General features: G+C 41.2%; 1 protein-coding gene across 5 annotated transcripts in view; it reads right to left on the bottom strand.

Annotated features, from left to right (window-relative positions):
• Window positions 1-24,399, bottom strand: part of EMCN (endomucin) — a 62,723-nt gene that overhangs the window by 23,066 nt on the left and 15,258 nt on the right. For all 5 annotated transcript variants that reach the window (XR_005565094.1, XM_039385543.1, XM_027717917.2 and 2 more), the window contains exons 2-8: window positions 22,820-22,879; window positions 20,175-20,276; window positions 19,664-19,777; window positions 12,607-12,729; window positions 5,517-5,549; window positions 2,161-2,229; window positions 511-606 (exon numbers count right to left, since the gene is read on the bottom strand). Coding sequence is in view for 4 of the 5 variants with exons in the window: in XM_039385543.1 (XP_039241477.1) it covers window positions 511-606; window positions 2,161-2,229; window positions 5,517-5,549; window positions 12,607-12,729; window positions 19,664-19,777; window positions 20,175-20,276; window positions 22,820-22,879 (597 nt within the window). In the remaining variant the exon portion in view is untranslated. The remainder of the gene's footprint in view (window positions 1-510; window positions 607-2,160; window positions 2,230-5,516; window positions 5,550-12,606; window positions 12,730-19,663; window positions 19,778-20,174; window positions 20,277-22,819; window positions 22,880-24,399) is intronic.

Raw genomic sequence — 24,399 nt, 5'->3', positions numbered from 1 at the left:
TACATTATAGTGTAACTAGAAAATTCTAGTCATGCATAATGTGTGTGTGTATCTGTGTCTCTGTGTGTATCAGGTATATTCCAAAAGAATATTTCTTTGCCTGTATCTAGAACAGAAATAAAATAAATATAGCGATTTTGTTAAACAATATCTTCAAACTTAGTTTTCGCTGCCTATTTCTACCTGATTGACTGATTGTATTAGCACAGGTGTTTGCTAGTTCTTGGTAGCTGCAAAAATGTGAACAGAAAGCTTGCAGCATTACACATATTCTCTAAAAATCAGAGACATTTTTGCTCACTCTGTTCTTCCTACTGATTTTGAAAATGAAGTGTTAGTTTCCCACTTTGGGCAAAACACTTCAAAATACAAGAAGGTTTCCCACCAGACTACCACAACAGCTATGGTTAAGGTAATCTAAAAGAGATCTTTTAACAATAAAAAGCACATTGATTACTTCCCCTCCCTTTCCCACCCCCCCCCTCTATCCAGAGAAAGCAAAACGAATACCTGGAGTTTTCTTCTGGCACATTTTGTACAAAGCCACCAGTGAGAAGACAGAGAGGGTAATGACTATCAGGGTGATAACAATTGGCAAGATAATACCTGCAAAAGAGGGAGAACGTATTTTTGGCTGCTGCCTCTGGCTTGTGTTGCCTCTGTGTACAGGCACTTGCACATGCAAAGGTGAGAGGCATCTCCATCTCCACCAAACCTTACCAATTTCTCAGGAGCAAGGTAGCCTGCTGCTCCTGGTATCCTTCCAGCAACCACTGAGCCTCAGGCTCGGCGGCTTTGTGGAGGAAGGATTTAGGAACTTTCTCACACCCTTACTCCTTCCCTGATATTTGTGTTGCCCTGTGTAACTGGTTTCACCCATTTTCCAGTAGAAGAGTGAGGTTTCAGTACCTGCTCCACTGGGACTACCATAATCTTGATCAAAATATTCATGATTCACCCCCACTGCTGATGGCCCCAAAGATTTTATGAGAGAGACATGTATCAGAAATAAATTTTTCATAGGTGTATTTTATTTTTTCCTATTGTTTTTGAAAACAAGGTTTGTCTGAAATTCAGCAACAGAAGCGATTATTTTGCTTTCAACATTGTACACCCAGGAAGACACCAAGGAGTTACATAATTCAGTAACATTCCCCACAGCACTTATAACCAGGGATAAATGCAAGACCTCCTTTTAAAATGAGGACATTTCTTTCCTTTTATTATTTCCCACCATCTGCCATTTCCTGACAGGTGTTTCCCAGCCAAGAAGCAAAAACGGAAGAATTATGTAATGAAGAGAAGCTTTCCTGGGGAAATATATAAGCCCAGCTTCTCCCCATTTATCTTTTTTTTTTCTAGAAGCAACCAGACACTTTCAAATTTAGCAGGCACTCTCCCGCCTGCTGGCCTAAGCCTTGTTTTGGGGGGAGGCTGCCTTCCACAGCATCAGCCATCATGCTACCTGATGTTTAGAGGCGGCATCTTCCATGTCTCCTGATGCAATTAGTACTTAATATTAATACAGGAGTGTGTGTGCATCTGTGAAATCAGAGGGAGAATGCAGAGACAAGTTTACAGTGGACAAACATCAAACTTGTTTTCCTAAGCCAGTACCCCGGGCAGGAAATAGCAGGTCTGCAGCAACACCCTTGCCCCAGAGATGCAGAATACTAAAATAAAATATTAAGTAACATGCATCATGCAAATATCAAGTGCTTAAAGAGTCTGCAGAAGACTGCCTTGTAGACCTTCTCTACCATGACAATATAAAAAATATATTCATATAATACATTCATACCAATACATTCATACAATATGTACAACATGTACACGTGCAACTTTTTCAAATGTTTCCTTATGTCTTCTCTCACAGGGGATGATTGTTCACTTTTTTTTTTCAATTTTACCACTTTGAATCAGTCCTTGGGCATAATTGTGCTGCTCTACAGTGAGATCAATGTCAACTTGTTAAGCCCTGTTTCTCTTTGAGAGGAGTTTTATAATAGGCATTTAAATTTGGTTTCTAATAGGGCCTACATCAGGTAAGGCTGAAAATAAAAATGCCAGTTTCATTTGCCTGCTACTCCAATCACTCACCAAAAGCAAAACTGATCAACCAAAAACTCAAAAGCTGGACAATAAAGTAGGAATACTCACTAGAATAGTGGATATCACTCCCTGTCCCTTTCTCATCTTCTCCAGGACTGCTTCCACGACTGCCAGAAGCTAAACGTGCAAAAGAAATAGTGCTTTTCACGTATTGCCAGAAGTCACAAAGAATTCACCCTGAAAAATTACCCCCTTAAAAGAACTTTTGTGTCCCCAGTTCTGGAGCCACTCGGTGCTTCACATCTATATTTTTTCTCAATAACTCTCTTCTCGGATAACTTGGCAAGTGGGGTGGAAAAGTTTATCTAGTGTGGCCCAGAAGAAACACACACTTTACATGGTTGCAGTCCTCCCTGGGATCATCTGCTGGTCCACTTACAGGTTATAAACTACAAGCTTTTTCACTTTTATGAGCTTATGGTACTGTTCAATATTAGAAGAGAACTCTTGACAAATAAAAAACAAGAAAGAGAGTGAAAATTAAACCTCTCTCCAAAAGAAGAAAGACCAAAATATTTCACTCACTGCTAATAAAATTTTTTTTAAAAAAATGCTAATAGTAGATGAAGAAGTCTAAAGAGGTGCAATATTAGTAGATAGCAAGTTTCTTGAGAGTTGTTATAGAAGGATGTACATGCTCTCTCTGCCACATCTGGAGAAAGCAATGACTTCTGTGAGCCTCTGGGACATTTTTTAGGTCTGGGTATAAAGGAATGAATTTCTATCTTCAGGTGCTAATCTGAATTTGAGTTAGATATCAAAAACCCAAAATATTTTTTCCTTGTTGCACACAATCTGTGAAAAAAAACAATCACTGAACTTCCAGAGAGAAAATAGAAAATGCAAACATTTGTGTTTCCATAGTTACATTACATAGCACATGGGATTGTATTCCATGTTGGACAGAGGCTTGAGTAGACATGTGCTCCCAGCCACTGAAGAAGCTGACCAGCTGGATATTTCCATTGCCTGTTTAAATATCAGAAATGGCTCTCAAAGCATCTGGAGAAGGTGGCCTGTTAAGAAGTGGGCCCAGCAGAGGCTATAGTTCCATATATAAGTAGTGAGAACATGGCAGCAGCCACTGAGGTTTTGTTGGAGGCTCCACTGCTCAGGTACCTACTCACAATCTGCACCTGTAGGGATGCACGGTTCCTCTCCCAAAGAACACAGTAGGGCTCAAATTGTTGGGTGGAAGCTATGAAGTTAACTGAGTCATTAAAAACAATTTCCCAATGGTAATTTTGAGGTCTAGAATACAATTTTGTTTTACTTCCTTTGAAAGACATGTCCCCATTTTTACAGAAGCTTTTGTACAGGTAGTAATTGTAACTCTTGTCTGCAGAATTATATCAGCTGTCATAGGTTTGAAAAGAGATGTTGGAATTTTTTCCCAAATGCCAATCCCCCCTTCTGTTTCTTCCAGGATGGGGAGGGGGGTGGAGTGAAGCCACATGCACTGGGCAGCACAAGAGCAGGGGAAGGGGGAGTGCTCTCGGGAAACGGAGGTTGCTGCAGGGATGGCTAGAAGTCGGTGGTTCGGGGGCTTTTGGGGTTTTTTTTTTGTCCACAGACCAGACAGAGCGAGAGCCTGGTTTCAGCCACCTATTTTTCTTTTCCGGAGAGGAAGTTTTCTTTTTCCCCACGGGACATCTCGCGGAGAATGACACAGAGAGAGAGACAGACCCACCTCAGAGCAAGGTATTCTGCTTTCAAAGACTGCCCGTGGGAAAAAAGGATTTTTTTCATTGCTGGCTGCAAGCACACGTGACTGCGAACAGCTTTTGAACTGCCGGGAACCTGGGGAATTGGGACTTTGTTTTGTTTCTTCTGAGAGTTTTTGATTGCACCATTTGTTGCTTATTCAGATTTTGTTAATAAAAAGCTGTTGCTCTTCCTTTTCCGCACTTCCACCTGAAGTTTCTTAATTTCTAAGTTGTAATCTTCTTAAACTAAGACAGTAACAAACAAGGTTTGTTTGTCCCAGCCATGTAGGGCTCCCTCTTCCTTGCTGCACTGATTTTAAACTCAGGCCCGCTATTAAAAAACGGGTTTTGTGGACTTCCCTCTCCCGCCCATTCTCTCCCCTTCATTTGTCTGGCCACAAACAGAAACCACCATCACTTACTAAGTGTTTGTGTAGTGCCTAAATAATACAGCCACAGCTGAGACCTTTTGATGCTATAGTGTAGGAAACAACCATTGTCCAAGACCTTTATCTCTGTTTCTTTAAAGCAGAAGTTCTCTTTCCCATGGTGCCTGTCTGCTGAGGGGTGATAATGTAAGGATGGAAACTGAGCCATCATCAAGTGACTAAAATAATTCCTATGAATTCTTAATTCCTTGTGACTGCTTTAGATTTCCCATGGAAATACTACTACCCTTTTTGCTATCTTATCTGGTATACTACATGATATGGAGGGTAAGCAGGCAATTATCACAGCAATAAGTTACCCTGGATACTGACTGAAAATGTCAACAGAAACAAATTACACTGAAAAACATGAGCGTGTATCCCTGCATTTGTGCGGGAGATTTGTGCATCTCCTCAGGAGAACAACTGAGGATTGAAATCCACTGGCTATTTTCCTGATTATCTGTCAATTGACCAAGGTGTGAGTAACACAGGAAAGAAAAATCCAATAGCTTGGCATTTTAACTACTTGAGACCATCAATAAGTAATACAACAGCTAAAAAGAAACATTACTGAATGAAATAGATTCATGAACTAAAAGCTTTAGCTCATTTCTCCATGTCTTTCACTAGATTCTCACAAGCTGGCCCATCCTGTCTACTTTCCCTGATCTAGAAGGTATTTTCCAGTTATGGAATGATCTGGGATCAGAATAAAAATTAATTGGAGAAATACATCCATCATGGTAACAGGAGGGACAAGATTTTGCTGGCAGCAGCAGCAGCAGCAAGAACTGCAGGGACCAGTACAGAAGAGACTGTTTCCTGACAAGCATGGAGAAAGGAAAATAAGACAATACAGGTTCATTAGCACAGGAAACTTGCCTTACTCTGGGACTTGCCGCTTCTAACTACAGGACAAGGAACAAGAGCCACTGACAAGAACAAGCTCCTTGGTAAACACTCTATTTATATCAGCTTCCCCTTGCATCACACAATACACCAGCCCTGATTTTTTTTTGTACTCCCACCCTGTTTTCTTTCCAGTATCTGCTAATCCGACATAGTATACTGCTGAAATCACAGCAAAGCTACTCAATGCTACAAGTCGAACACCACTCTTCTGCTTCTCTGTATTATGCTTCAGATTCATTCATCCTCTAGAGCCTCCTCGTTTCCCGAACATTTCCTTTCCTCAGGTTGTCCCTCTCCCACTCCACACCAGCATTTTCATCAGTGTGCATAGAGCAAACTCTTCTATCACTCTTACTTGTTGATTCCGTTGGAGACCTCACGGTAAGGCCTGCAATAAAACAGAAGGAATAGGTTATTAGTACAGTTTTAGATGTCCCAAGTCTTCACATCATGCAAACTATCAGACTCTAGCAACATGCGCAGTAACCCCACAACAAATGCTGCCCCAGAATGGACTTGCTAACACAGTTCCTAAGCCCAGAAAATCGGAGCTGTTAAAGTCTGCAAACGTCTCATAGATAGGAGCAGAATCAAAAGCCCAGCCTATGCTAGGTTGTTTTTCTGCTCAAGAGAAGAAAATCCTGAATTAATTGATACATTAAAAAAAACCTCCTCCTGCCAAAACCAAATAAGTGCCTGTGAGTGAATAGCTGACATTTAACTGACAAATAAGTGTTTTAATAAAAGAAAGTCAAATGCCTAATTGAGACACGTCTTCAAGTGTCACAAAATCCTTTAAAAACAAATCTTCATTTATTATCTTGGTGCTTTGGGCTAGCAGACTGCCAAGCAGCAGGAGTAAGAGGCATTGGTAATGAGGAAGACATTGACCTTGCAGAGCACTGGGCACAATGCTTACTGGCCCACTACTGTCAGCTTCCTCCAGCCACTTCACAAGTTTTTGGCGCACAATGCTCATTTTCTGTTAGCTTTTTGTTAGCATGCTGCTGCTTTTGTGTGTCTAGACTGTAGCAGGCTTGGAAATAAAGGGCGGCTCTGAATGCCTCACATTTGTAGCCTAGCCACAAACAACCATCACTCCCATAGTGATTTTTATTACATCACATTAAATCTCTTCAAGTCAAAGGGAAATGAGCACCTAACTTATCTGTGTCTTTGAGAATGTTCACCTGTGTGAACTAGAAGCAAAACCTTTATCTGCTTGTACAAGACAGACTGTGTTTTACCAGGGACAAGCGACTGACACTCTGCCCACATGGTGAGACATTTCACACTGGATTACTGGGGCTACCAGGGGAAAAAATATCTCAGGCACTATATATCCTCAGCAGCCACTCCTTATATATTTTGAGCTATAAACTACAGAATCATTTAGGCTGGAAAAAACCTCCAAGGTCATTGAGCCCAACCTTTGACCGATCTCCACTTTGTCATCTAGACCATAGCATTAAGTGTCACTTCTAGTCATTTCTCGGACACCTCCAGGGATGGTGACTCCACCACCTCCCTGGGCAGCCCATTCCAGTGCTTGACAAACCTTTCTATGAAGAAATTCTTCCCGATGTCCAACCTGAACCTCCCCTGGCACAACCTGAGGCTATCTCCTCTCGTCCTATCTCTGGTTGCCTGGGAGAAGAGGCTGAACCCCACCTGGCTACGACTCCTTTCGGATAGTTGTAGAGAGCGATAAGGTCTGCCCTGATCCTCCTCTTCTCCAGGCTAAGCAACACCAGGTCCCTCAGCCCCTCCTCGTATGTCTTGCTCTCCAGACCCTTCACCAGCTTAGTTGGCTTTCTCTGGACAGGCTCCAGCACTTCAATGTCTTTTCTGTAGTAAGTGACACAAAACTGCACACAGAATTCAAGGTGTGGCCTCACCACTGATGAGTACAGAGTGACAATCACTTCTCTGGTCCTGCTGGACACACTATTTTTGACACAGGGCAGGATGCCACTGGCCTTTTTGGCCACCTGGGCACACTGCAGACTCATGTTTAGCTGCTGTGGACCAGGACCAACTCATAGCATTTGGTCACCTTTCTCTAGGCTAGAGGAAACTATAAAAGTCCTCCTAGTTGGATCTGTTCAGAGTTCACTGCTGCCAGTGCATTTGTGGGGGATGGGGTGCATCTAATCCTCTCCTGAGAGCTCCATGGAAGGACATGACCCACCAGCATGTCTTCCATATCCCAGCTGTGCCAGGCTGGGGGACCACAGAGGGGGGAAAGCATCATGGAGGTATCTCTGACTCTGGGCAGGCATTAAGCCTCTCCCCTGAGTGCCCTGGGTTGCAGTGCTCCTCCTCCAAATCAGGGTCTCTAGGGAGTACAAATCTACTCTTATGCCCTCGCTGCACTTTCTGTGCATGGACTAATGATTTGCACAAAGACAGCTCCTACCACCAGAGCTGTAACACACATTATTCTACTGCTGTGAATGTACTCTTTGAAAACTAGAATGCTGCTCTTGTTTTTCTTCCTCTCTACACTCAATTAAAACCATGGATCACTTCAGCAACTGGGATGAAAATAACTGCTTTTGCTAATGATTTATGTGACAGAACTTTAACTGCATTTTAATCACAAACATTCATGAAAAGCATGTTTAGGTGGAAAAGCCAAGTACTTAAAAGTCAGCAGTAAGAGCTCTTCTTGAACTTACTAAATATTTGTAATGCTAAGTATCCTGAAGCTATAGTTACCTCACCCTGACTTCCTAGAATGCAGAGGATACTTTTTTCCTAAGCTTTTTGTTATCTCATCAATCCATCTGCCAAAAGCAATGTCACCTTGTTCAGAGAGGATCTTTGTGCTGATTCATTAGGTAATGTTTATACATTACGAACAAGACCAAGGAAAAGTTTTCAGGAAGTTAATAAATCATATGTCAAAGGAGGTTTGGAAAAACATGAAGTACAGAACGCAGCAGGACACATACCTGGCATTAAGGAAAGATCCGAATATGGTATGATTACTTCTTACCAGAATACTACCTTTGCTTCAGCCTATAACGAGTGGGATCCCATGGAAAAAAATACCATGTGATCACACAGCAGTGGTCAAACAAGCAAACTGTAAGGCTTTGTGTGTGCGTATTCTTGGAGGAGGGCAGAAGACCTTGTCAAGTCTTACAAGTAGGTCACTTCTCTATGAAACTTCAAACCTTTTCCAAGTCTGTGGAGCTTCCCTATAAAAGATCTCCAAGACTACAATGTAGTTATACATTTCCGCTTAACTTCACTCTTAGAAACAAGGTGAACTGTCTTGGCTCAAATTAAAACAAATGAATACATAGAAACAGCATGTCAAGCCCAAGACTGATATCCAAGTTCACCTCAAAGGCTTAACAGTTTGTTAAAGGTGAATGCCAGTGACATTAGGCTCTGCATTCAAGAAGGTTTGGGTGACAATGTACCCACTGGCACAAGCGAAAACCACTTTGCTGTCCTGGCCAGACCTTGCCTCTTCAATAAAAAGCAGACAGCAGAAGCTACCCCAGGCAGGAAACATGACAGCAGCCTCTGTTATTTTTTAACAACTGCACATATGCACACATCTACACACAGTAGAACTACAAGCATCTTTCCCGAAGATATCTCACCCAGTTTTACTAGATCATGAAAAATTAAAATCATGAAAGATTAAAATCTCATGCCTTTCTCTCTCTCTCTTCCTGTCTCCAGTATGCAAGCAAGGTGCTAGTTCACCCTCTGTTCAGAGATTGCTCAGTACTGCCACACAAACAAATCTGTGCTTATTGGAATGATTAAACAGGTGCTTCCAGTTTGCATTTGTTAAATAACCATCCAGTGCCCTTTTCGGTGAGGGCTCTCATGCTGCTGTTCTACAGAAAGAGGATAGAAGGAAAAGCAGCATTTCACTCACTAACATAGTTACTGTAGCTGCTGTATCTGCCTGTCCAGAGCTTACCACATCCTTTGGTGCTCCAAGTTAGGTGCTCTGCATAAATAATCTGGGAAGATTTCCAGATTCATAATGAAAAATGAGGTGTGCAACACTGGCTGTGCTGGGTTCCTTGTTGTGCAGTAAGGAGGGCAAGGATAAAAAATTTGGCACGTGACCATGGTTTGATTTGAAATTACCTGTCTGAGTCAGTTCAGTGCTAGTGAGAAGCTTGACAGATGGAGAAAGAGACCAGTAGCTAAATTCTCCCCGCTCTGCTCTCCAACAACTGCTACCTAAGCAGCCTGGATACCCTGCAGTGTGCTACTTCTGTTTTTTGGAGTGCAGCCACATGCAACTGTGTTCACTGGCAAAACAAACGAATAAATATGGCTGATTACTCAGAGGGGATACCACAATATAAATCAGAGCAAAATTAAAAACTTGAAAAAGCCCTTCTTGCCCTGACCATACTATAGATTTGTAATAGTGTTAACTGAGGCTTTTCTGTGTTTTCCATCTCCCAGAAACTTCTATTTTTGTGTCTCTCTCTTTGTGAAGGAGCTGAAGATACGGTGGGTAATTTTTGCCTAATATCACTATCCTGAGTTCCTACACAGTTTGTGTACAGAAAGAGTCAAACCCTCCTAGTCTTACTCATAAAAATTTTTCTTAGGGAGATGCCTCCTGTGAATCAAGTGAGTAGGATTTATAATTGGAGGAGTGCAATAAAGATATCAATAGATGTAGCAGGTTGATTCATCTGACAGTTTATTATAATAGATCATTTAATTTTACCACCCTGCTGGGTGAATTTAAGATCACACTGCTTTATGGATTTTTTTTTTTGTTGTTTAGATCACAGAATGAAAAGCCACAATACTTGCGGTTTCTCAGGTGTATTTAGACTCTGACTGATCCATTAATCTCCAATTTTTCATTAATTAAACAAAAGGAGAAAATTAAATATTAGCAAGCAATCCTCCATGGAAGTGAAGAATGAGTAGGAGGTATATCATATATGACTGCCAAATTTGGAGAAGTGTGTGTGTCAATGGCACACATGCAGGTTGCTCTCTTTGCTGAAAACAGTCCTTATTGCCTTCTCTAGCCTGGGTGAACACTATGCAACCTCTCCTTTGTGGCTGCTGGTTTCAATCTTCTTTAATACAGCAATACTGTTCTCTGATGTTTCTCCAAGTTCTTCCCTAGGCTCCCCCACTCATTTCAGGCGCTCTCCAGCTCTCTGTAGCACTCCTCCCACACCCTGATCTTTTGATATGGTTGATTGGAAATTTCTCTGCAAAATATGCTTTCTTCTTTTTCTGCGTCAAGAAAGGAAATTTTCACCAAAATGGCATTTTTTTTAAAAATGGAAAATGGTCTCAAAACTAAATGTATTTAGCCAGCTGAATTATTTTTTCTGATCATACCAAATAGAAACATTCTGTTGCGGATAAATTGCACATTAATTTGTCTTCCCCTGAGCTCCCTCGCAGAGATTGTGGCTCAGGTACCTTCAGCTTGCAATCCCCTATGGGCTGCAGCCCCAGCACCTTTGCACATACCAGCCTCTGCTCTGGTGAATGAAAGGTATCCAGCCCCTGTATAAGTCCCTGAATACAAAATTTAAAAGACCTAGGAATACATAATCTGATGGCAGCGAGAGAGTCAGCATTTCTTCTAGTCTCAGCACAGAATGAAACAACTGGCTTCACACTTGCATTGCTTTAAAGTTATTAGGGTGCAGCATATGGCTTTTCTTGGCCCTGAGCAATTGCACATAGGAGAAGAAATCTATTTAGGAGGGATGAAAACATTTTTTCTTAAAGTCTTTAATGTATACAGAGAATAAGGGAACGAGGATAGTTCTAAGGTGTAACCAGTTGGGATAAGGTATGTAACACTTCAGGGTGAGTAAGGGGATTTCTTGGATATATGAGCTGCAAGAAAGAAGCAAGGAGCTGGTGCTGTGAGGAGACAGGAAAGGTGACAGTGTGGAAATCCTGGTGTGGGAGGAAGTGATTTCAAAATGGCAGTTTTATGGGCACCCAGAGTACTGGCTGTGCCAAGCACTTAGGCTGACTCCCCTTGGATAGGTAGGTCCTTTCTGTCTCAGCCAGGCAATTATAGTTCTGGCATCTTGGGTAGTCTCTGAGCTCAAGAAGATTTATTGTTTTTACTGCAAAGTGAGCTGCGTAAGATGATGACTTTTGCAAAGGAAGTTTTTTACAACCGAGGAAGGTTGTAAAACTCTTGACAAATTTTACATGTAAAATGTAATTGCACAAACAATGTATTAGATAATTCAATACACATGATCCATAGTCACATATGTATTACAATTTAATTTTAATCTGGAGAATTTACCTGTGTGAGAGACTGTCGAATCAAAACCGTTATAATTTACTGTTTTATTGCAGTATAACAATGGTGAGGTTTCTATAACATGCACATATCTGTTAAAAGACACAAAATCTAACAGGATAGTCAAGAAACTACAGGTCACAGTATATGCATTATGGGCAATGGGCTTATTGAAATAATTGCAAGGGATCCTCTCTAAATCAGTGGCCTTGGGTTAAAAATGAAAAATTCCCAACTTCCTTAAAATGCTTATTATAATATCTTTTTGCATACTTCTGGGCATTTCTGTGCATACTGAGCTTATGATATTGCTCCATTTCATATCGAAACCTATCCTTTATGAGGAAAAATCGCAGTACACATGCATGCTTATCTCTCACAAACACAATCCAGAGTTGTAAAAGGGGTCTTGTATCCCTTGGGGGATGTTAAACATTAATAATAATAAGGATATGCAAACAATGACAGCGTCCTTGTTGGATTTACGCACATGTAGCTGAGAGTAAGTACTGAATTAAATGGAGGCTCAAGAAACCTTAAGAAAACCTGAATAAGTGGTTTTTCAAAATATATGAAAGTTAAGCCAGCTAGAAGCAAAACAATATGACCTGGCATCTGCATTCACCACAGTGTTTCTTAGTAGGTGCATGTACCAAAACACACCCAGAAAAACAATAAAACTAGACTGGAATTGGGAATAATTAATATATTATTGACTTTGCGTGTGACCATGTCGTACTTGGAACAACATCATTTAATTGGTAATATGCATTAACTTGCTGTCCAGATTTATTAACAATTGTAAAAATTATAGCTGTTTTCTCTTTTGCCTCCTCTGCTTTGCAGAGAGAGAATTTATCTTGATGACCTCCTCTGACAGTCAACGTTATACAATGACCACGTACGGCATATATAAAGATTACTACTATCACTTGTAATTTATATCCTCCTGTAATGACACTGAGTATCTCAACTGAATGTTTTGAAGTTCACCCATCACTCGACACAACTTCATGGCTAGATGACGTGGACACAGTGTACCCTGCATGAATAAGGAGATGTGGTCCTCATTCCAGAACTATGAACATCAAATGAAGATTCAAAATTATTTGCAACATTTGTATAGAAGAAGAGAGTGTATATTTTCAAGGATTACCTGAGGTTCCAGAAGCAGAAGTGTTTATTTCTGGAGAGACTGTAGAAGAATAAGACGATCCCTTAGTAGATGAATCTTCCGAACTCCCATTTTGTGGCAACTCTGTTGCACTTGCTTGTGTAGCTGGAAATGAGACAGATGTTCAGGTAAGATACGCTTGTCTTAGGCTCTGGACCATCCCTCAGACAAATGAAGATACTTAAGGTCAGAAAGCACTACAGCTTCTGGTAACTGCTTGTCAAGCAATGAACCATCCCTATGGAGTTGCTACTACTGGCATAGTTGAGGCATCTTTAAAGCACATCCTAGCAACAGAAACAGCCTCACACCTGTGCCAGAAGACACCTCAGAGCTCTGACTTGGAAGCCCAAGATAGCTAGACAGTCTTGCACCAAGAGCAACATGAGCAGAAGACAAAAGCTCAACTTATTGCCCTTTGTATATTCTTAATTTGAAAATAGATAAATAAATAAATAAATAAATCAAGCTTCAGCCACAACTGTCACATAATGTGATATTGTATAAAATTTTAGGGATTGTAATTAAGTACGGAGTTAATTATTTAATTCTGGTCTGTTAAGGCCTAGGAAATAATATATCCCTGAAAATTAATATATGAAAAAGTCAAGTGTCTTATTTCTGCTCTCACTCAGCCAATAGAAGATCAAGACCATCTGTGTCAGATTTGCAGCCTAAGGTGAGTCCAAGACAATGGTGCAGGGCACTGCCTGAGCCCAGAGAACTGAAGGTCGCCACATGACTACAAGAAATAATTTAAGCTGTTCCAGCACTGCTGATAATTCCTACGTATACACTCCGACCTCAGCATAACAACAAGCAAGACAGTCCCTACTGAATAATACATGGGGTGCCCAAGAGTAACCTTATACTTCCTTTCTGATATAAATCAGAGATGCGACTGAGCTGTAAGCTGTTTTCAGTGCCCCTTCATATGAATTTCAAACACTGGAATTAAAATGACTTTAAGACATGTTTTAGTCAGAGAGCAACATCACGCACACGCAATGTGTAAATCTTGAGGAATGCTTCATCACACGCTTTATTCAGAAACTCTGATTTCCAGTTTGGGCCCTCAAAGAACCCTTTGTTTGGGGAAAAAAACCTCTGACAAGCTCCTTATTTGACCACTACACACCTTCAACTCGGCCCTTCCCTTCCCCTCTTGCTTATTAAGTGCAATACCTTGGAAAGGCAAGCTTCAAAAATCAGTGAGCTAAGAAAGAGTGAGCTGAAGGTGTTAGAGTCAGGGGATTCATATAACTTTGGAAACTGAGAGAAGCTAGGCAGCCAGAGGTGGTATCTTTCAAGGCTGAGGCATGGAAATTATGCAAAACAAGCTTAAGCCTAAAACTTTCACTGGGATTCTAGTAACAAGAAGCATAACTTCACATCAGCTCCCTTCAGAAACCTCAGCATTGTAACCCTTCAATATGCAAGCGTGACCTGCAGTAGAGGTGAGTGTAAAAAGCCCCTCTAACTCATTTTTCACTATAGTATAATGCAAGGATCTGAAAACTTTAATAATTTCTGCATTCTTGTCATAGAAGCCTTGAATGAATCTTTAAGAGCAAACTTTTTCCACTTTCGATTCTTACTGTGGTTGCTTCAAACTCAAATTTTATATGTTGAATTTTAATCTGAGATCAATTTTAAAAGAAGCAAAACACCCAGAGTACCTCCCTCTCCCTTTGAGATGCACAGGCTTGTAACTGTAAGAGCAACCATCTTGTGGCACCCTTGTCATAAGTTACTAAAAGCTTGCATGGGAGAATGAAAAGTAAGTAAGAACAACAGTAAGCCTTCATGTGCAGAGACATTAGAACATGAATATGTTTTGTGAACAACGAAGCAAAACAATCAGGTGTGTGGGAGAGATGAGGAGGGAGGCAGCCAGTTGCCCTGTAACCCTATAGAGGACTGTTTTCCCGTGAGGATCACTCGTTCCAGGCATCCTATCAGTCCTGGCAGCAGCCCAGCCCCGGGGTGCTCCTCTTGTGTTTGGGAGCTGCGAGAACAGATTGTTCTCAGAACATGGGCTGTGCGCTAATGTCATGGTTTAAGCCTCGGCAGGGGGTCGGGAGGGGAGGGGTGACAGCATTTCCACTTTATTTCCTTTAATTCAGCCTGGGTGAGATTCTTCCAGTGACTCAGGTAACACCAGATACGACTCACACCTTTACCTAGGGCTTGGCATGAAGCTTGTTGCATTTATTTCATCAGACTGCAGAACAGGCTCAGTGCTCCTGGTGTCAAAGAGTGAAGTAGATGTGCTACAGTGCAAAAATCCGTGTGCCAGTTTTCACTTTCCCAAGATGAAAAACGCAATCTGCTGGGTAAGGTTCCCTTAATTCCACTGTATCGATGTAAGATGAAATCCTAGCAACCCAATTCTCTGCTGACTTGTGGCTTTGAAGCAGCTTTTAAGCAGCATCCAAGCCTTACGCCTAATACACAGCCTAGGCTCTACCACCAACACATATAGCAGATCAGACAGCTTCTGCACCAAAAGCCTGTGGGAACAGAAGCGTCCATATCCAACCACTGCTCACGCACGCAACAACAGCACTGACAGCACAGTACGCCTGCTAGAAATCTGCCTTTTTGGTAAATCCTGTAACTCATATCTATGCAAGGTTTAATTTGATCTCAACTGCAGGAGACAGCGCAAGCCCTCACTGCGGTGCCCGTGCTCCGCGCGGGAACAGGCGGGGGACTCTGTGCGGGCGCGCCGTGACTCAGTTCTGTCATCCCCACTGACACATCGCTGCAGTAATTCATCACGCTTCAGCTCAGCCAGCTGCAGCAAAGATTCCTGCCTGCTGCCAGGGGGAGGCCTGGGCTCGCAGAAAAGCAGCACAGTGCAGAAGGGCGGCTGCTGCTGCTGCTGCTGCAAAAGCACTCGCCTCATGGGTTAATGGATTTGTTGTCAACAGCTGATTATGAATAAAAACGGTAAAGCAGTAAAGACTGTAAAATAGCTGTCCAAATGAGGATGATTGCTGCAGCAGCAGAACTCTCTGGTGGAGATGCAGCTCTCCCTGCTGATATTTTGATAAAATAAACGACAGTGTGTTAACACATATTTGGCAAAGGGATAATCAACAACAGGGAACCTGAAGCTGCTTGACAAAGCTGCTGTTTGAGCTTCAGATATTTCCTTACTCTTTGTGCTCTGAAAACCCTTCATTTTCTTTAACCAGCTGAAATTCAACACATATTCTCTCTTGATCTTAGCATGATTTTCTACTTAACCTATGTATAATCCACACATATTTTGGCATTTCCCCACAGTACTTTAAATTTTCTTTACAGCAAGCTGTTACCTAACTAATTTTGACATTGTAATATGCTTGAAGCAAGCTACAAATACTCTATGCACTGCAAAGAATATAGACATCTGTATGCGTGTTAAAACGTTAAGTGACCAATAAATGAATCAAGGAAACACAGGGCAAAAGGAACAGCACCCAAACCATGTTAAAATGCCATCATGAGGGCTTTGTTAGATGAAGACTAAAACTTCTCCCTTCAGCTCATATTTTTAGCATAAACACACAGGCCTTGCCCCTGTAATCAGTAGCCTGAAAAGCCATTTGAATTAATGAATACATTCATGAAAGTTTTGAAAAATCCAATTGTAGCAAAACCAATTACATTTTTACCCATTTAGAGGAATGAAAATTGGCTAGGGAGGTAACCAAGCAGATCTCAGTTTTAATGTTTACACCCATAGTTGATTGCATCTGCTGTTTGCAGCTTTATGTTTTCTGGTAAGAAAAAGCCCCAAATATATAAAAATACATATTTTAAAACTTCTTTTTGCCTAACATATCTCAGCAGCCAACTATACTCGGCGTTTACCTGTAGCATGTGATAACAATCTGAGGAAAACTGAGCAATACATGTTAGTATAACCCTCTTCTGGTAGTGTTACCGAAGTAAAGCTTCCTTTTTAATTACCAGTAGTTCGATAAAGAGAGAAAAAGGATCTCCTCCACTCTTTCCTTTCCTCACTTTTAAATATTTAATATCTAATTGCACTGTGATGTATCATCATCCAGGACAGTGGCATGAGATAACTCAGAAACACAACAGTCAAAAATCCACTCTTAGTAGTAACTTAATAACTTGAGCCCTGACCTTGCACAAGATGCTTGCTCCATATCCAAGGGAGGAAGAATAGAAACTTTTGTTGCATTTCATTTTGTATTCTCTTTGATAACTTCAAGTGTCCCAGGATATGAAATCTTGATTGCAGATGCAACTTTCTGTGGTGTGACACCACATAAATTCTTGGGTTTGGGCCTGAACTGCACAAGTGAGGTCATTCTGGCAAAATGTGAAATCTTGGATTTGACACCTTATACTGATAAATAAAAAGGTTAAGGAGACCAATCTACTGCTGGCTTCCATTAAAATAAACCAAGCAGGAGGGCTAAGAAGGAGAGACTGTACTTATGGCCTGCAGAGGAAAAGAACACTGAAAAAAAAAGACAAAGACTTTTGCATGATTTCACAGTGTATGGAGCACTGGAGACTTTTCCTGAATCTATAATAAAAGGTGACAGCAGCCACAGAAATTGCAGCAGAGACAGGAAGCCCTGTCACATCTTTGCTGTGTGAATGTGATCATTTGCTGAAGCTTTTAGCAGAGATTGAAGCAGAGAAAGTGATGACTTTCATTACAAAACAACAGAGGCGCCTGCTTTTTATTAAAAAATCAGGTGTAGTAAAAGTAAATTTTGTACTGCCATAAAGGCACCACCAATTTCTGGCTCAGTCTCATACAGTCAGTGCAAAAAGGGGGAGAAGTGAGTGACAGTGAAAAAGAAAAAGACAGAGTAGCCAACTTTCATCTCCTGTCCATTTTGAGAGCAGAAATCTTGCTGTGCCTATGCTTGTTTCAGGGAGCACAACTCCCTCCTCCCTGTGCTGTTGCTGGGGGCGCCGACAGGGGCTGGGAGGATGCAGTGAAGCCAGGGGCACCTCGCTGTGCCAATGTGTGGGCAGGAAACAGAGAGATGCCTGTAGCCAGCAGCCACACAGTGGCTGGGGGGTCTGTGGGTTTTCTGCAAGGCTGGCCACACATCTGCACAGCCCTTGTGCTATGCCCTGTTCCAAAACTAAAACCTTGTGCCCCATCCACTCCTTTGCGCTGAAGCCAAGGCTATGACCTTCTTGAAACGTAGACCAGAATTTTATCTTAAAAAACCACTAAAATTGGTTTTCACATACACATATTTCCAAACACTACTGTAACATTAAAAGAATATATTAAGTTCTTTAATGCTGGGCAGTTGCCAGTGTCCTGGACACACTGTCCCAGTTTTCCTTTATACAAAGGCAATTGAGAGGCAGGTAATCCCTGCTTTTAGGTTAATTTATCAACCATTTTTTATCACAAGATTTGGGGGATTTTTTTAGCTTAAATGAGGAGTTTTAAAAACAAATCACAATGCAAGCAACTAGGGACTGAACTCTAGTTACTGGGAAAAGAATACAAGAGGAATGGAAAGGAAGCACGTTGGTGAAAGCTTCTTGCTTGGAACCCATCATATCTCCAGTGCCATTGTACCCCCAGCACCAGTTTTTCAGTGCAGAGCAATGGTTGGAGTGAAGGTGCACTGGCAGGCATGCCTTTCCTCATTAGCTTCCCTTCCCCTGCCGAGAGCTCTACCTGTCACCAAGGTTTAGTTCCAGGTGGCTGTGCTGCTCCGGTACCCACAAGCCAGGAATTTCTGCCAAACTGAAAAGACTAGGAATTGTATCCATAACGCAGTGCACCACGCCTCGGGCTTTTGACAGGCCAGCAGTGTAACAAATGCAAGTCTTAAAAGATTCTCTGTGGCCTTTGGTATCACTTTCAGCACCTTGTGCATTGGCCAGGCTGTATGTGTTTTGTGACTCACTGACACCGGCATTTAAAAGCCAAGATAAAAACCAAAAGATTTTGGGCTGACAATCAGACTACTCCTTACACAAAGCACAGCAGGAAACCTGCACCAGTAGAAGATGAAACCACTAAGTGAAAGGGGAATAGCTCTTCAGGTAGCTTAGCAGGCTTGGGTCTATGAGGGGTGGCTTTAAAGGAAAATTTGCACAAAGAAAGCATGCAGGCTGCTACACAGGAGTCTCTTTTTAGGCAAGTAAGCCAAGGGAAGAGAAGTCACATTCTAATCATTAGTCACAGTTCAGTATGCTGTAAACATCAATTCTGAGAGCACTGGTGTACTGAGGTAAATATTTGGAGTATTTTTTTAATTTTTTAGTAAATTAAATATAAAAAATGGAGTATTTCAAAACTATAGTTCATCAAAAGACTGAAGCAAAAATTTACAGTGCAGTTAATGGACAAAAAACGAGACTTAATTTCATCTTAAGTGTATTGAGCTCCTTTTGGATGTTATTATATTGTTTAAATGAATCCAACTACTTGCTGGATAATGTGTTTCAGTTTTTATTTAATTTTATTTTATTTTACTAAAATCCAATCTGATGTTCCAGCCAACACACACATTATTCTGAAGATTTATGGGTAACAAAACTGTTTCCTGTGATTGATGCGGAGTAATTAGTATCACCTCTCTGCTTTCAGTACGATGACTCATAATAATATGGCACATAATTAACTGTAGTATTGTAACATATATAAACATAAAAAACAAAGGGGGCTATTCTGACACTATTCTGATCACACAGAATAATTTTTTTTTATTAAGTACTTATAAAAAAACAAACAAAGAAGAAAAAAAATTAAGACCTTTTCAAATACATCTCTCCCAATTATAAGGAGATTAAAATCCTGTGCAATGGCTTCAGATCATTGCAAATTTAAGGTGCCATGTTCTTTGTGTAAGATTCTAGGGCAAGATTCATTAAAGATATTTAATATGGTAGGATTAGTAGCTCTGCTTCCCTAGACCACCAAATTCAAAACCCAAACCAATCTTTTTTACCTCCTTTTACTTCTCCACACTGTTTTATAGAAATGTAGCATAGAATGAATCAGAAATGGCTCAATGAAATTATCACTTACGGTTTATTGTGCTGAAACTTTCATTTGGTGTTGTAGTTGTCACTTTTAGCACTGCTTGTGTTGTTGTATCTTGTGTTATACCTTGTGTAGCATTCGACAAAGAAGACATGGATGCTAACAAAGGAAAGACATTCAATTTATTTCCTTTAGTTTTGTATACACACATATACACACACACAAAACACACCTATTTCCCCGCTTGAAGTCTAATTTTAAATTATCAAAAGTATATTTAATTTAAATTGAAGATCAACAGGGATAGGACTCCATTCACTGCAGAGGAAGCCACTCCCTGTCCCATAGGTTGGTCATCCCACTGAAGACAAGCGGTAATACAGTTAGAAGTCCTAGACTGGAGCTGCCTGGAGCCTGATGGGGAGGAAGCTCCTGCACACTCCTACAAGGTTTCAACAAAGGGTTCACTATCCCAGAACAAGAGGCACCGCTGCTTAGTTTCCTGAATGCCCACTGGAACACCATCAACAACTAACTGAGAGCAATTTTCGCTTACTGTTTGTGATGGATTCAGTTGTAGCTCCAATTGCAGTTGTTGTTGGCACTGACGCTTGCGATGGTGTTACTTGTGAAGTTGATGTCTTCATAGATTCTGTTACTGCAAGAAAGGCATTCACATCTTAATTGATCTATTTTATCATGCATAAACAAACATCACATACCTCCAGCTGCATTCTCTCACCAAGCAGTGAATTTCTGTTTTAAGTCTCACCCTTACAGAGTTTTCTTACCCATTTTTGAAGAGGATTCAAAGGGTATATGGTTGGTTTCAGAGGGGAGGTTTGGCCTGTGAACAATCTGCAAGTTGCCTACTGAAAATTAGCAGCTGTATCTACCAGCCAGCTCCTAAAGGAGAGGTGCTTGATATGACTTCCAAGGGAAGAGGTGAGGGGAAAGGAGCCTGGTGTAGATGGATGAGTTCACTGTACTGGACTACACCTCTGACCAGCCCTTTGCTGCATACCTGTTTATAAGGAGGAGGGATGTAAAATCCCCATAAAGAATTGGGAGTGACACACGGGAGCACAGTTTATAGGTCCCAGGTAAAGAGCTGAAGGGGAAGAGACTCTACTAGTCTTTTTGCAATTTTCCCCTCTCTCTGCTTGTCCACCTTGAGCCATATTCAAGTCTTCATCATTGGCCAGTTTTCCTAGATCCTCTTCCTCTGCACCCAGATTTCTGAGGAAAAAAGGGCACCCAGCAGGCCTTCCTCTTTGGAGTGCAGCAAAGCTTAGGAGATTGTGCACGGTATTAATAGTATTCTCTAGTAAGTGATATTCCTTGGGGTGAACTCGGTGGCCTTTTTATGATGACTCCTAGTTCTCTCCTCCAGAGGAGTGAGACTTGGAGGCTAAGGGGAGGGGAAAGGGCTGCTGCTGGTATGGAAATACGGGGACAGAGTTGTCCAAACATGACTAAGGCAATAGTAAGGTTTAAATCAGTGTCTCTTGCTGTGCACGGATGGCATACTGCAGGTCCCATGTGGCCCAGGCACTTGCTCAAGGGAACGGACTGACTAAAATACTGCCAGGGATTCTGGACTAAACAAAACTCTGTAACTAATAATTTTGAGAGTCCAGCTTTCAATTCTGTAATCTAATGCAAACAGAAAGTGCTACAGGTGCTCATTTAAATACCTACAACTACTACTTCTACCTACCTACTACCTCCTCTAGCACTTTTAATGGATGGGATACATGAAAGAATAGGAACAAATGTCATGTAATTTTCTCTCATAGGACTTTATTACGTCTAAATGCAATGTTCACACCAGAACTTTTAAAATACATCTTATAGTCTCTTTCTCTGCTCTCAGTTTTCTGGCTGTTCACCTAGAATAAGCAGTGCCTCAAAGAATGGACCTCCTTGCTCCACACTCACAAATTTCTTTAGTCTCACAGTGGGTTTCGGATGCTTTTCTCATGGGCATAAGTAACAATGCTGCTTTCCCTTCTGCGACAAAAAGCTGCAAGAGAAATTTCAGTGAAACATTCAAAGGGTTCATTCACTGTGAGGTGTTTGGCCTTTATGGAATGCCTTTGAAACAGACACGAACATCATGGTATTTGAAACATAAAAGAGCTGCAACACAATTTGAAAAGGACTAATTCTTCTGCTGTAATAAACATAACATTAGGCATACTTCACCCGGTTGTATCTTATTCACTTGCATTACTTGCATGTCAAGTGTATACTTCATAATCTCAGTGCTTTCAGCTCCACAGCAGACTCATTAGTATCTCTAGTTATCAAAAATTAGAATACCATGTTCATGTTTTCTTCTCTCACATGCATCACTCATTAAATGCAGCAGTCTTCAATATTGAGACTAATAAAGGAGTTGATATTTAGCTCACACGAATGACTCATGGCCAATATTGATTTTTCATAACTTTCCATAACAAAGATGCACAATAAAGAAAACTGAATGTGTCAGTTAAAGATGTAAATCAGAATCCCAGACTTTTACTATCCGAAGCAGGTGTTTTCTCTGTTAGGTCTACATCGTTTTAGTACTTGAAGTTTGATCTAGTTAAATCAATCCCAAAAAAAAGAGAGACCGAATGGAGCTTTTGAAATTGAGGGCATTGGTGCCATCCTCTTATCCTGAAATGTGAATCTTGACATCAACAGTTTCAAGAAGTTATCAGCAGCATTTCTGCAAATGACAGGTTCATGCAGATGTAATCTCGTCTATCAGCTGAGGCCCAGCATTGGCATGTAGTGGGTATTTCTTTACTATCAAAGTCCACCTTCCTCTTCTGTCATTCTACATCCATCAAATCAGCTACTTCCTGCTGCCACATGTCTTAATTGATGCTGTTACCCAAATCATTCTCAATTTGATAACTTCTTGAACTGTCAGTCTTTGGTAATTTATTAATATCCAATTTCACTTGAACCACTCTTGAGCGTATAGGAACTCACAGAATTTCAACCTTTTTCACCTGAAACAAAAAATGTAGCCCACTCAAACCAACTGTCTCTGTACTAAGATACTTCAATCCTTTCTTTGCAACAGTGTTTCATAATCACCCTACATGAAATAATTCACCTGATTTCTCTCTCAAGTTGGAAAAGCTGAAAACTAAAAAAGCAGGGGCTTCAGAACACCAGATAAGGGTGAATTTGAACTCTTACCGGATTTTGATCCTGATGCAGAAATGGTTGAACTGAGAGTAGGGGTTGGAATGCCATCTTCTGAAATAAGCACAGAAAGAGTCATATTAATTCTGCCACCTTCCAGATCTATTTAGCACTACATAGTCATATTAGCAGAGAGCAGCAAGACCCTTCCTGGAAAATCAAGTTCAGAAACCTATTAGCAGAAGCAACTACATCACATAACTCTACGAAAATCTTTTCATGCTGTATCCTAAATCTCTTCATTTTGCCTTCACTGCTGTAATGTGGAGCATTTTCTACTGCCTCCCACCTTGGACTGCACATTGTTTTCCAACAGGTGTCTCCAAGGCTAGTTTGAGGGGAAAAATGGAGCTATTAAAAGTCTTTCTTTATCTCCTCCTCTCCTTGAGTACAACCACTTCTGCTCTGAGTCTTCAGGATGGAGGATTACCTAAAATAACTGTCCACAGGAGAAAGCATCCATTCTCCTGCCTTGAAATAATAAAATTGTACTAGCTCCCTGGCTAGTATAAGCAGTTCAGGAAGTGTTTTCAACAACCCCTTGGTCCCTATATGTGAGAGAAAAAGGAGAATTCATAAAACATGGCTTGAGAAGCACCAGGCTGAGTAATGACTGGCTTTCCCCACTGCCCTGAAGGCAGTGCTTCAGCTATTGGGATTTTACTGCAGTAAATTATGCCAGTCTTAAAAATTCCAGGTCAAGTTAGTAGGTGGGTCTTCAATATTACAAAACAAACAAACCATCCAAAAAAGAGACCCCAACAAACAAAAAGCAAAATAATTTCTGTATTTTCTGACTGTACTGAAAGGTTGTTGGCTTCGAACAAGATTTTCAGTCTTATTGCTGGTTTGTCCATGATTTTCTACTAAAAGAAGTTAGGGGGTGATGAAGGGGGTGAAAAAACTACATTGACTCAGAAGCAGCGGCATTTCTCAACCATTTTACACTGCTGTGAGACAAGTATGGGTACAGTTGGGGAGGACTAGATCAACTCTGTAACTGAATGGGAGAGGAAAATGGCACAGACTAATCCCCTAGTGCTTTCAGGTTTGAAGCGTGACATCCTGTCATGCTACATTAGCATCCTGTAATACAGACATCGCAAAACTGAGTCAGGACAGCATGTCACTATTCTTCTGTGACTCCATTCATGGTAATATCTGCTGGCATTCTCTCTTTTTTTTGGCTACAGGGCAGAACAGTCAGTTGTGTTCCCTTTGCTCAGTGTGCTGCGCTCCGATTAACATTTCACGACCAGCACCCAAGGCCTGCCGGAGTCACAGATCTAACCTGGAAAAAAACCCAGCATAATACAATTGCAGGGGCTCTGCAGGAATATATTAAAGTCTAATCAGATGAGCCCTTACAACTTCTCTTCCAGCAGTGTATTTTCAGCCCTCTTGGCACCTGCATGTTTCTAAGGGGTCTCAGCCCGTTCTCAGTGAGCCCCAGTTCCTTGAGTATTTTTCTAGGGATGCTGCTGCCTTCATAATGCCTCGTCACAGCACACGCTGGGCCAGCTTGTTGTGAGCATGTCCTACACAAAGTTAAATGTCTCCCCTACGGGCCTGCT

This window comes from Pipra filicauda, unplaced genomic scaffold (assembly GCF_003945595.2).
Source record: "Pipra filicauda isolate LSUMZ 115617 unplaced genomic scaffold, ASM394559v2 scaffold117_size3949168_pilon, whole genome shotgun sequence".
In the NCBI taxonomy this organism is placed as follows: Eukaryota; Metazoa; Chordata; class Aves; order Passeriformes; family Pipridae; genus Pipra; species Pipra filicauda.
Note: the sequence above shows the minus strand (reverse complement) of the source record. Positions and strands in the feature narration are given on the sequence as shown.